We start from the raw sequence: 12,607 nt of genomic DNA on the forward strand, positions 1-12,607 counted from the left end.
TTTAAAATATATTTTTATAATATTTTAACATATATTAACTTCACATAACTTATTTACACATTAATCCCCCAATGATACCAGTAAAAGAAAAAAGCATGAGGTTCCCACCAAAATATGACATCACTTCCTGTTTTATAAACAAAGGATTTCCGTTTTTTAAATGTTTTATAAATAAAGTTTTTTAGATCTAATCCAATAAATAGAGCATCTCATGCAATCCACCTTATCCATGACTAAGTGCTGAGGCATGAAACGCGTTGGACCGTGTGACCGGAAGTACGTCATTGCCGCGACCGGAAGTGCTGCAAAAACCCGCAACTCGGCCGTGAAGACTGTGAGGCAGAAGTTTGGAAACCAGCCACGGGAACTAGAAATTACCAACACAGCAAGGTACAGATAGGGACAGTTTAGCCCATTACTACCTGCTGAGGATATCCCACAAGGCAATTATATGGAATCCAAATTCACTCATTAAAAAATCCGGACACTCATCAACTCAAAAAAGAGCTGTAAACATACTGGTATCTCCCCCTCCCCCCTCCCCTTCCCCTTCCACTTATAGCGCTTTGATATAACTTGTATTGTTTAATTTGGAATCAAAATCAAAGCAGCTTACATATACAGGCGCAGATCTGGGATTTTTTAAACCCCATAGCAAAATTTATGGTAAACGTCAGCTGCCAAAGGCAGTAATGTACTATATGCATCAGAAAACACACACAGTGGTCTTGCATAATGCACACACTGCTACAAAAAGCTGTTCGCAGCAGCTTTGTAATTGCAGTCCCTAGTATACCACCTTCTCCCTGCATTTGCGATGCGATCGCTTCTCAGATGGTCGCGATGTTCATCTCCGACGACAGGCTGAATAAGCCTAAGCTTTCTCAGCCTTGCCGTCACAGAGTGGCTTCCGAGGCCAAGGTAACTGCGTCTCACGACATAGTCCTTGGCCTCGCCACTCCCAGAAAACAGGGGCGGCGCCCCAATTTTCCCTAATGCCAGCCACCCCCGTCTCTCCCCACGAATGCCTCTGCCTGTCAATCAGGCCAAGGCGTTTGCATATCCGCGCCGCAATCACAGGACTCGTTCTGCACATGTGCAGAATGGGTCTTGTTCAGGACTCAAACATCTGGGATATGCGGTAAGGATCGCATCAGCAATCCTTACTGAATTAGCCCCTTAGATCCTAGCCATGAGCATAACAAACTAAAATGTGGATCAGTATAAATTGGAGGGTTCTGCGCACTGAGTGTCTTTATTCTATAGCTAGCCGGGGTGTGCTGCTCGTTCTGATGGGTGTTCCAACCCACCTATATGTAAATGGAGAAGCTTAGTGGATATACCACAATAGAACTGCGCTCAACCCCTAAGGTGTGTGTGTTTAGCTAACGAATGCACATCAGATGTAATAAAGGATAATGTATGAACAGACCCAAATTCGAGTTTGCACTTGGATATAGAAATCACAAAAATAACAATATGATGCGAATTAATTGTTGTGAGCCACTGTATTTATTGTATACTGGCCAATCTAAAGGTGTGCGGTTAATGCCCAGGGTGGGCGATATTGTCTCTTATAAAGTTCATGCAGGTTATAATACAGACTGCGGCGTCCCGCACATCTGCTGTTGAAAAGTCTTTAGGAAAAAAATAATAATAATAATAAATGCTGGTGTTGGTAACAAATCTTTAAAACCTTCACGATGCCCTGAGCTTACGGTGGTGGCATAAGTGGGGTAAAAAGGGGTCTCCAGACTGGTTCCCCTCTCTACCCCTGCTGCCCGTGGTGCGTCCTTGTTCAGACACTCCCCGGGTGCAGGTCGGTCAGAGAGGTGGACCTGTCTAGCGGCGGGGAAAGGATTCAGATGCCGCTCTGCAGAGCGGCTAGCGGCGCCTCTCCCACCGCTTACAGAGAACTCACCCGTCGCCCGCTCCAGCCGCACTCCATCACCGGCTTCCTTCGCTGTCTGGTATCCTAGCAGCGCTGCTGGCTTCCGGGTTGGTCCGGTCACGTGACCGGGTCTTTTCGACGTGGGAAAGAGTCTTCCTGATGAAGTTTTTGAATCTGTAGTGGTTCTTTCTTTGTAGTTCCTCCAACGCATTTCAACCTTTCGGTCTTCCTCTGGGAGTCTCCAGAGTGACCGGACCAACCCGGAAGCCAGCAGCGCTGCTAGGATACCAGACAGCGGAGGAAGCTGGTGACGGAGCGCGGCGTGCGGCTGGAGCGGGCGACAGGTGCGTTCTCTGTAAGCGGTGGGAGAGGCGCAGCTAGCCGCTCTGCAGAGCGGCATCTGAATCCTTTCCCCGCCGCTAGACAGGTCCAGTCTTTAGGAAAAAAATAATAATAATAAATGCTGGTGTTGGTAAAAAATCTTTAAAACCTTCACGATGCTCAGGGCATCGTGAAGGTTTTAAAGATTATTTACCAACACCAGCATTTATTATTATTATTTTTTTCCTAAAGACTTTTCAACAGCAGATGTGCAGGACGCCGCAGTCTGTATTATAACCTGCATGAACTTTATAAGAGACAATATCGCCCACCCTGGGCATTAACCGCACACCTTTAGATTGGCCAGTATACAATAAATACAGTGGCTCACAACAATTAATTTGCATCATATTGTTATTTTTGTGATTTCTATATCCAAGTGCAAACTCAAATTTGGGTCTGTTCATACATTATCCTTTATTACATCTGATGTGCATTCGTTAGCTAAACACACACACCTTAGGGGTTGAGCGCAGTTCTATTGTGGTATACCCACTAAGCTTCTCCATAAAATGTGGATCAGATGCAGTCAGTAAGATTAGATTAACGCACACATAACAATGAATGAGAACAAGGAGAAAATCTTAAGGGGTGTACTGACGGGAGAGATATGTGCTTAGCGATCTTAACACAGACCACTCAGCACAGCGCGATGTGCTAAGCGAGGGGACGGATGGACGGGGGGCCGCTCACTTCACACAGCGCTGAAGTGAGCGACCCGCTAGATTGAGCCTACATGCAGCTCAATCTAGCACCGGCGATAGCGATGCACGGGGCCGCGCATCGCTATCGCTGGGGGGCATACACACGACAGATCCATGCTTAAAATCTAAGCAATCTAGTCAGATTGCTTAGATTTTAAACACGGATCTCTCTGTGTGTACCCCCCTCTCTCTAAACAGCCCAGCACATATTATGACAAGAACATACTTGGAAAGAAAATGGTAGTATTTTCTTAGCTAATATGTTAAATAGAATGAGTCTATTTTATTTTTGGTATAGTTTTAAATATTGCTCTCATGAAAAAAATCTTACAGAAAAGGAAGTTACACAAGTATAAAGAACCTATATACTAAATATGTAGGAAAATCATTTTTACAGAAACGGAGACTTCTAGCAAATACAATACTGACCTTGCCAAATTTGTGCTTGAGTGGGAGCCCAGCCTTCTGAAATGCTGGGATTAGTTCAGGCTTGTAGTTCTGTATAAATATCCCCAAGTCCACATCTTTACTGTATGGAATAATGTTACACTGTCTATACCATCCTGAAAAATAAAAGCACAGTGTACTAAAAAAAAAAAAATAAGAGAAAAATGCTAGCTTAAATGAAATATAATACTGCTAAAATTTTTATAATGTTTAGATCCATCTTGATTCTATACATTAGTTGTGTCTGAGGCAGTTATAAAAGAAGTGATAAAGTAACAATATATACCTAAACAAGTACCACTGCTGATCCAGAAACTCACACCCAAAGCATCCAAAGTGGAAGCTGCCAACTCTAATAGTGCTTTCGATCTCTTTCGGAATTCAATCCCTTCAAGCGAAATGTCATCAGGATAGAGCTTGAGGGAAACAAAGAATTTAATGAAAAGAAACCTGGAAATGGTCCTATTTGTTTAAATTTAGCATCTGGCACATGAAAAGCCTCTGTATTATTTACATATATACATGAGGGGGAAAGAAAGTCTTCTATTCCTTTTTGATTTCCTGTTGAGCACAGTGGAACCCATATTATAATGCACCAAAGGGACACATATTAAGTAAACACTATAAGATATATTGATACTTTTTTGGCTAAAAACGTATATACTTTCAAATATCTTTGAGCATAAAAAAATGTACAGGTATATTTCTGAAAGTTAGAAGACCACTGTTGTATAATTTAGCATTTACTGATCAATGGTATGGAAGCTTCTAAAATCTGCTCCAAACCATGTACTGGAGTTTGACACCTCCACTAGAATGGTATTCATGTGACCGACGGTCACATGACCACCACCGACATCCCACCTCCTCACCATCCCGATGGTCGGCATGCCAACAGACCAACAGGGACTATTTCCACACGTGGGTGTCCACGACACCCATAGAGTGGGAATAGAACCCGTGCAGGTCGCCACCGAGCGCGCAAGGGGCTTGCTGCACTCGCCTCTCCCCGCCGGGATCCCGGCGTTGGTATGCTGACCGGCGGTCTCCTGACCGCCGGTCAGACATACTGCACCCCTCCACTAGTCTTGGCCAATACATTCATAGAATGAAAAGGATATTCTAGGATGTCACTTCAATGAGTAGACTCAACAGGAACCAATCACAACGCATTGTAAGATGTTAATAGAAGCAGCTCTATAAAACTTCGTTTACATTGAAGAATATCATATTGGCTAAAGTCCAACTAAACAGTTATAATTTAACAATGATCACAAAAGAAACCTGAAATTACATCCCAATCACAACCTACACTTGGAAGAGCTAGCTCACATTTTATGCAATATAATGGGCTTGCACTATTAAAAAAGTAGAATCTTGAAAAGGTGTATTTAATCCTTAAATTGTCCTTTATCCCCCTTCGTAACGGTCCTAAAATAAATATATTTCATAATGCTACTTAAGAAAAAAAAAAGTTATAAAGCTAACCAAAACAATTTTAAAAGTGTTGCAGAGGCCTAAACATTATACATTGAGCTATTGGCTTGCAGCCTCCAGAGTTAAAATAAGAATTTACTTACCGATAATTCTATTTCTCGGAGTCCGTAGTGGATGCTGGGGTTCCTGAAAGGACCATGGGGAATAGCGGCTCCGCAGGAGACAGGGCACAAAAAAGTAAAGCTTTACTAGGTCAGGTGGTGTGCACTGGCTCCTCCCCCTATGACCCTCCTCCAGACTCCAGTTAGGTACTGTGCCCGGACGAGCATACACAATAAGGGAGGCATTTTGAATCCCGGGTAAGACTCATACCAGCCACACCAATCACACCGTACAACTTGTGATCTAAACCCAGTTAACAGTATGACAACAGAAAGGGCCTCTTAAAGATGGCTCCTTAACAATAACCCGAATTAGTTAACAATAACTATGTACAAGTATTGCAGATAATCCGCACTTGGGATGGGCGCCCAGCATCCACTACGGACTCCGAGAAATAGAATTATCGGTAAGTAAATTCTTATTTTCTCTATCGTCCTAAGTGGATGCTGGGGTTCCTGAAAGGACCATGGGGATTATACCAAAGCTCCCAAACGGGCGGGAGAGTGCGGATGACTCTGCAGCACCGAATGAGAGAACTCCAGGTCCTCCTTTGCCAGGGTATCAAATTTGTAAAATTTTACAAACGTGTTCTCCCCCGACCACGTAGCTGCTCGGCAGAGTTGTAATGCCGAGACCCCTCGGGCAGCCGCCCAAGATGAGCCCACCTTCCTTGTGGAGTGGGCTTTTACAGTTTTAGGCTGTGGCAGGCCTGCCACAGAATGTGCAAGTTGAATTGTGTTACAAATCCAACGAGCAATCGACTGCTTAGAAGCAGGTGCGCCCAACTTGTTGGGTGCATACAATATAAACAGCGAGTCAGATTTTCTGACTCCAGCCGTCCTTGCAATGTATATTTTTAAGGCTCTGACAACGTCCAACAACTTGGAGTCCTCCAAGTCGCTAGTGGCCGCAGGCACCACAATAGGTTGGTTCAGATGAAATGCTGATACCACTTTAGGGAGAAAATGCGGACGAGTCCGCAGTTCTGCCCTATCCGAATGGAAGATTAGATAAGGACTTTTATAAGATAAAGCCGCCAATTCAGATACTCTCCTGGCAGAGGCCAGGGCTAGTAACATAGTCACTTTCAATGTGAGATATTTCAAATCCACCTTTTTCAATGGTTCAAACCAATGGGATTTGAGGAAATCTAAAACTACATTTAGATCCCACGGTGCCACCGGAGGCACCACAGGAGGCTGTATATGCAGTACTCCCTTGACAAAAGTCTGGACCTCAGGGACAGAGGCCAATTCTTTTTGGAAGAATATTGACAGGGCCGAAATTTGAACCTTAATGGATCCCAATTTGAGACCCATAGATAATCCTGATTGCAGGAAATGTAGGAAACGACCCAGTTGGAATTCCTCCGTCGGAACCCTCCGATCCTCGCACCACGCTACATATTTTCGCCAAATGCGGTGATAATGTTTCACGGTGACTTCCTTCCGTGCCTTAATCAAGGTAGGAATGACTTCTTCTGGAATGCCTTTCCCTTTTAGGATCTGGCGTTCAACCGCCATGCCGTCAAACGCAGCCGCGGTAAGTCTTGAAAAAGACAGGGACCCTGCTGTAGCAGGTCCCTTCTCAGAGGTAGAGGCCACGGTTCGTCCGTGAGCATCTCTTGAAGTTCCGGATACCAAGTCCTTCTCGGCCAATCCGGAACCACTAGTATTGTTCTTACTCTTCTTTGCCGTATGATCTTCAATACCTTTGGTATGAGCGGCAGAGGAGGAAACACATACACTGACTGGTACACCCAAGGAGTTACCAGTGCGTCCACAGCTATTGCCTGTGGATCTCTTGACCTGGCGCAATATTTGTCCAGTTTCTTGTTGAGGCGAGACGCCATCATGTCTACAATTGGTCTTTCCCAACGGTCTATTAACATGTTGAAGACTTCTGGATGTAGACCCCACTCTCCCGGATGAAGATCGTGTCTGCTGAGGAAGTCTGCTTCCCAGTTGTCCACGCCCGGGATGAACACTGCTGACAGTGCTATCACGTGATTCTCCGCCCAGCGAAGAATCTTGGCAGCTTCTGCCATTGCACTCCTGCTTCTTGTGCCGCCCTGCCTGTTTACATGGGCGACCGCCGTGATGTTGTCCGACTGAATCAACACCGGCTTTCCTTGCAGGAGAAGTTCCGCCTGGCTTAGAGCATTGTAGATTGCTCTTAGTTCCAGAATGTTTATGTGAAGAGACTTTTCCAGACTCGTCCATACTCCCTGGAAGTTTCTTCCTTGTGTGACTGCTCCCCAGCCTCTCAGGCTGGCGTCCGTGGTCACCAGGATCCAATCCTGAATGCCGAATCTGCGGCCTTCTAATAGGTGAGCCTTCTGCAACCACCACAGAAGTGACACCCTTGTCTTTGGTGACAGGGTTATTCGCAGGTGCATCTGCAGATGCGACCCTGACCATTTGTCCAACAGATCCCTTTGGAATATTCTTGCATGGAATCTGCCGAATGGAATTGCTTCGTAAGAAGCCACCATTTTTCCCAGGACTCTTGTGCATTGATGTACTGACACTTTTCCTGGTTTTAGGAGGTTCCTGACCAGATCGGATAACTCCTTGGCTTTTTCCTCTGGAAGGAAAACCTTTTTCTGAACCGTGTCCAGAATCATTCCTAGGAACAGCAGACGAGTTGTCGGGATTAAATGGGATTTTGGAATATTCAGAATCCACCCGTGTTGTCTTAGCACCTCTTGAGATAGTGCTAAAGCTGTCTCCAGCTGTTCTCTGGACCTTGCCCTTATTAGGAGATCGTCCAAGTATGGGATAACTAATACGCCTTTTCTTCGAAGAAGAATCATCATCTCGGCCATTACCTTGGTAAAGACCCGAGGCGCCGTGGACAATCCGAACGGCAGCGTCTGAAACTGATAGTGACAGTTTTGAACAATGAACCTGAGGTACCCTTGGTGTGCGGGGTAAATCGGAACGTGTAGATACGCATCCTTGATGTCCAAGGATACCATAAAGTCCCCTTCTTCCAGGTTCGCTATCACTGCTCTGAGTGACTCCATCTTGAACTTGAACTTTTTTATGTAGAGGTTCAAGGACTTCAGATTTAGAATAGGCCTTACCGAGCCATCCGGCTTCGGTACCACAAATAGAGTGGAATAATACCCCTTTCCTTGTTGTAATAGGGGTACTTTGACTATCACCTGCTGAGCGTACAGCTTGTGAATGGCTTCCAACACCCTCTCCCTTTCGGAAGAGACGGTTGGTAAGGCAGACTTCAGGAAACGATGAGGAGGATCCGTCTCTAATTCCAACCTGTACCCCTGAGATATTATCTGCAGGATCCAGGGGTCTACCTGCGAGTGAGCCCACTGCGCGCTGTAATTTTTGAGACGGCCCCCCACTGTCCCCGAGTCCGCTTGAGAGGCCCCAGCGTCATGCTGAGGTTTTTGCAGGAGCCGGGGAGGGCTTCTGTTCCTGGGAAGGAGCTGCCTGTTGGTGTCTCTTCCCTCTTCCTCTGCCTCGTGGCAGGTACGACAAGCCCTTTGCTCTCTTATTTTTGTAGGAGCGAAAAGGCTGCGGTTGAAAGGTCGGTGCCTTTCTCTGTTGGGGAGTGACTTGAGGTAAAAAAGTGGATTTCCCGGCAGTAGCCGTGGCCACCAAGTCTGATAGACCAACTCCAAATAACTCCTCCCCTTTATACGGCAAAACCTCCATGTGACGTTTTGAATCCGCATCGCCTGTCCACTGTCGTGTCCATAAGGCTCTTCTGGCTGAAATGGACATAGCACTCACCCGAGATGCCAGTGTGCAAATATCCCTCTGTGCATCACGCATATAGATAAATGCATCCTTTATTTGTTCTAACGACAGTAAAACATTGTCCCTATCTAGGGTATCAATATTTTCAATCAGGGATTCTGACCAAACTACTCCAGCACTGCACATCCAGGCAGTTGCTATAGCTGGTCGTAGTATAACACCTGCATGTGTGTATATATTCTTTTGAATAACTTCCATCTTTCTATCTGATGGATCCTTAAGTGCGGCCGTCTCAGGAGAGGGTAACGCCACTTGTTTGGATAAGCGTGTGAGCGCCTTGTCCACCTTAGGGGGTGTTTCCCAGCGCGCCCTAACCTCTGGCGGGAAAGGGTATAATGCCAATAACTTTTTTGAAATTATCAACTTTTTATCAGGAGCAACCCACGCTTCATCACACACGTCATTTAATTCTTCTGATTCAGGAAAAACTGTTTGTAGTTTTTTCACACCATACATAATACCCTGTTTTACGGTATCTGTAGTATCAGCTAAATGTAACGTCTCCTTCATTGCCAAAATCATATAACGTGTGGCCCTACTGGAAAATACGTTTGAATTTCTACCGTCGTCACTGGAATCAGTGCCCGTGTCTGGGTCTGTGTCGACCGACTGAGGCAAAGGGCGTTTTACAGCCCCTGACGGTGTTTGAGGCGCCTGGACAGGCATTAATTGATTGTCCGGCCGCCTCATGTCCTCAACTGACTGTTTAAGGGAAGATAAACCATCACGTAATTCCACAAATAAAGGCATCCATTCTGGTGTCGACCCCCTGGGGGGTGACATCTGCATATTTGGCAATTGCTCCGCCTCCACACCAATATCGTCCTCATACATGTCGACACCACGTACCGACACACACCGCAAACTCACAGGGAATGCTCTAATGAAGACAGGACCCACTAGCCCTTTTGGGGAGACAGAGGGAGAGTCTGCCAGCACACACCACAAAGCGCTATATATACAAGGGATATCCTTATATTAAGTGCTCCCTTATAGCTGCTTTAATATATATATATATATATAGCCATTAATGTGCCCCCCCTCTCTGTTTTACCCTGTTTCTGTAGTGCAGTGCAGGGGAGAGACCTGGGAGCCGTTCTGACCAGCGGAGCTGTGACAGAAAATGGCGCCGTGTGCTGAGGAGATAGGCCCCGCCCCTTTTTCGGCGGGTTCTTCTCCCGCTATTTTTCCAGTCAGGCAGGGGTTAAATATCTCCATATAGCCCCTATGGGCTATATGTGAGGTATTTTTAGCCTTGTATAAGGTTTATATTTGCCTCTCAGAGCGCCCCCCCCCAGCGCTCTGCACCCTCAGTGACTGCCCAGTGAAGTGTGCTGAGAGGAAAATGGCGCACAGCTGCAGTGCTGTGCGCTACCTTATGAAGACTGAGGAGTCTTCAGCCGCCGGTTTCCGGACCTCTTCACGCTTCAGCATCTGCAAGGGGGTCGGCGGCGCGGCTCCGGGACCGGACTCCACGGCTGGGCCTGTGTTCGATCCCTCTGGAGCTAATGGTGTCCAGTAGCCAAGCAGCAAATCCACTCTGCATGCAGGTGAGTTTACTACTTTCCCCCTAAGTCCCACGTTGCAGTGATCCTGTTGCCAGCAGGACTCACTGTAAAGAAAAAAACCTAAACTAAACTTTCTCTAAGCAGCTCTTTAGGAGAGCCACCTAGATTGCACCCTTCTCGTTCGGGCACAAAATCTAACTGGAGTCTGGAGGAGGGTCATAGGGGGAGGAGCCAGTGCACACCACCTGACCTAGTAAAGCTTTACTTTTTTGTGCCCTGTCTCCTGCGGAGCCGCTATTCCCCATGGTCCTTTCAGGAACCCCAGCATCCACTTAGGACGATAGAGAAAAATAGTCAGTGGAGATGAATGGAATTGAAGAGATGAAGGTTTTGAGTCACATTAAAGGCTGCTTATACAATGACAACAAGCTGCATGATAGTAGCATATTATTACACTTCACTTTCAACAAATCACTGTAAGAAATGGAATGCTACACAGAACAGTGCATACTACATGAATTATTCATATATTAATGTTTGTTCACATAATGCAATGATAGGTTTACCAAATATCCTAACTACAAGAAAGCAAAGAGAACTAACCTGGAAAAAGGTCCGAGCCTCTTTGTATCTGCACTCAAGAAACTTTGAGTGTAACATCTCCGCTAAAAATTGTGAAGGATCTTTTGGGATCTGTACTTTCAATCCATCAGCTGTAATATGGATCAGGTCAGCTCTAAAACAAATCCAAAACTGCATTTGATGTATAAGTATCCCAATATATTATATATAAGTATTCCAGGGCAGCCATGATTAATGTCAGACCATGGTACAAAGGTGAAAAGAGGAGGGTGAATGGGGTTGAAATGGTCACATCATTTTGGGGATGTGGCTGCCACCAATAGGCGGCATTAATGTGTCAGCCCTAACTATAATCATCTGGATCAGCAGAAACCAATCCCAGCAGTTTTCCTGGGGGTGGGGCGAATCAGCAGTGACGCTGGTGGCAGCTCCAATCCAGCAACCCCATATCATCCACCAGCCCCTAGAGAGAGGGGAGTGCCCTGTGCCAGGGGTGTGTGGCTACGTCATACACATCTCTCACCAAGACCCTGCGCATGGCTATGCCTCTGTAGATTTATTTTCCAAGATGGTCACGCTAACTTTGTTGAACATATAGCACATTTTTAATACTAGACATTAGTGTGGAATCTGAAGACCACATTTATACTACTGCATTATCATAATGGTTATTGTTACTGCATTATTAGTGCCTATTTAATCCAGATCCTGAAATATAAAGAAATGGCTACTATTGTACAGGTAATGTTTTCTGTGGCAATCATAAAAATATAAGTAGTTATGGTAGACTTACCGTCGATAACTCTATTTCTCTGAAATCCACAGGATAACATTTGGATATAAGGTAGCGTCAGCGGAATTGCACCAATCGATCAAAGCTTTCGGCCTCCCAGAATACAACAAGCCAGTCTCCTAAAGCCCCGGCTCAGGAAATTCAGTTATTTTCCAAAGCTCAAGGCAGGACCATCATAGTGAGCCCTAATCAGGCAAGAAGAACACATACACACACTTCCACACAAGAGGGAAGAGGTTAGTAAGTGTAAAGATCCTCAAATCAGGTGCGTCAGGGTGGGATCCTTGTGGATACTGTGGACTTCGGAGAAATAGAGTTATCGGCGGTAAGTCTACCGTAACCACTTATTTCTCCTGCAGGGTCCACAGATTATCCGCAGGATAACATTGGGATGTCCCAAAGCAATATTAGTGGAGGGGACGCTCCTGACTGGACAGGAAAATCCTTCGCCCGAATGCAGCATCCCGAGAGGCAAAGGTATCAAAGGCATAGGGGTATATGCAATTAGCGGCGAATCGCGGCAATTTTTCGCCCGTTTTTTAATTCAACACAATTCGACCGTCTAATTTCGGCAAGTGGGTGCCGAAATTGACCATATTCAATAAAAAACGGATTCGACAGTCCCGCTGACGAAAAACGGCCGATTTGACGGATTTTGTTCCGATTTTTAAAAAACGGGTAAAAACGGGAAAAAACACGAAAAAAATTGCGTGGGGTCCCCCCTCCAAAGCATAACCAGCCTCGGGCTCTTCGAGCTGGTCCTGGTTCTAAAAATCCGGGGGAAAAATGGACAGGGGATCTCCCATATTTTTAAAACCAGCACCGGGCTCTGCGCCTGGTGCTGGTGCAAAAAATACGGGGGACAAAAAGAGTAGGGGTCCCCCGTATTTTTTACACCAGCATCGGGCTCCACT

At 45.7% G+C, this 12,607-nt stretch overlaps 1 protein-coding gene across 2 annotated transcripts in view; it reads right to left on the reverse strand.

Annotated features, from left to right (window-relative positions):
* Window positions 1–12,607, reverse strand: part of FKTN (fukutin) — a 48,622-nt gene that overhangs the window by 11,063 nt on the left and 24,952 nt on the right. For both annotated transcript variants that reach the window (XM_063914145.1, XM_063914144.1), the window contains exons 6-8: window positions 10,922–11,054; window positions 3,710–3,839; window positions 3,406–3,539 (exon numbers count right to left, since the gene is read on the reverse strand). In XM_063914145.1, coding sequence (XP_063770215.1) covers window positions 3,406–3,539; window positions 3,710–3,839; window positions 10,922–11,054 — 397 coding nt within the window. The remainder of the gene's footprint in view (window positions 1–3,405; window positions 3,540–3,709; window positions 3,840–10,921; window positions 11,055–12,607) is intronic.

The sequence above is a fragment of the Pseudophryne corroboree genome, chromosome 1, assembly GCF_028390025.1.
Source record: "Pseudophryne corroboree isolate aPseCor3 chromosome 1, aPseCor3.hap2, whole genome shotgun sequence".
NCBI classification, from domain to species: domain Eukaryota; kingdom Metazoa; phylum Chordata; class Amphibia; order Anura; family Myobatrachidae; genus Pseudophryne; species Pseudophryne corroboree.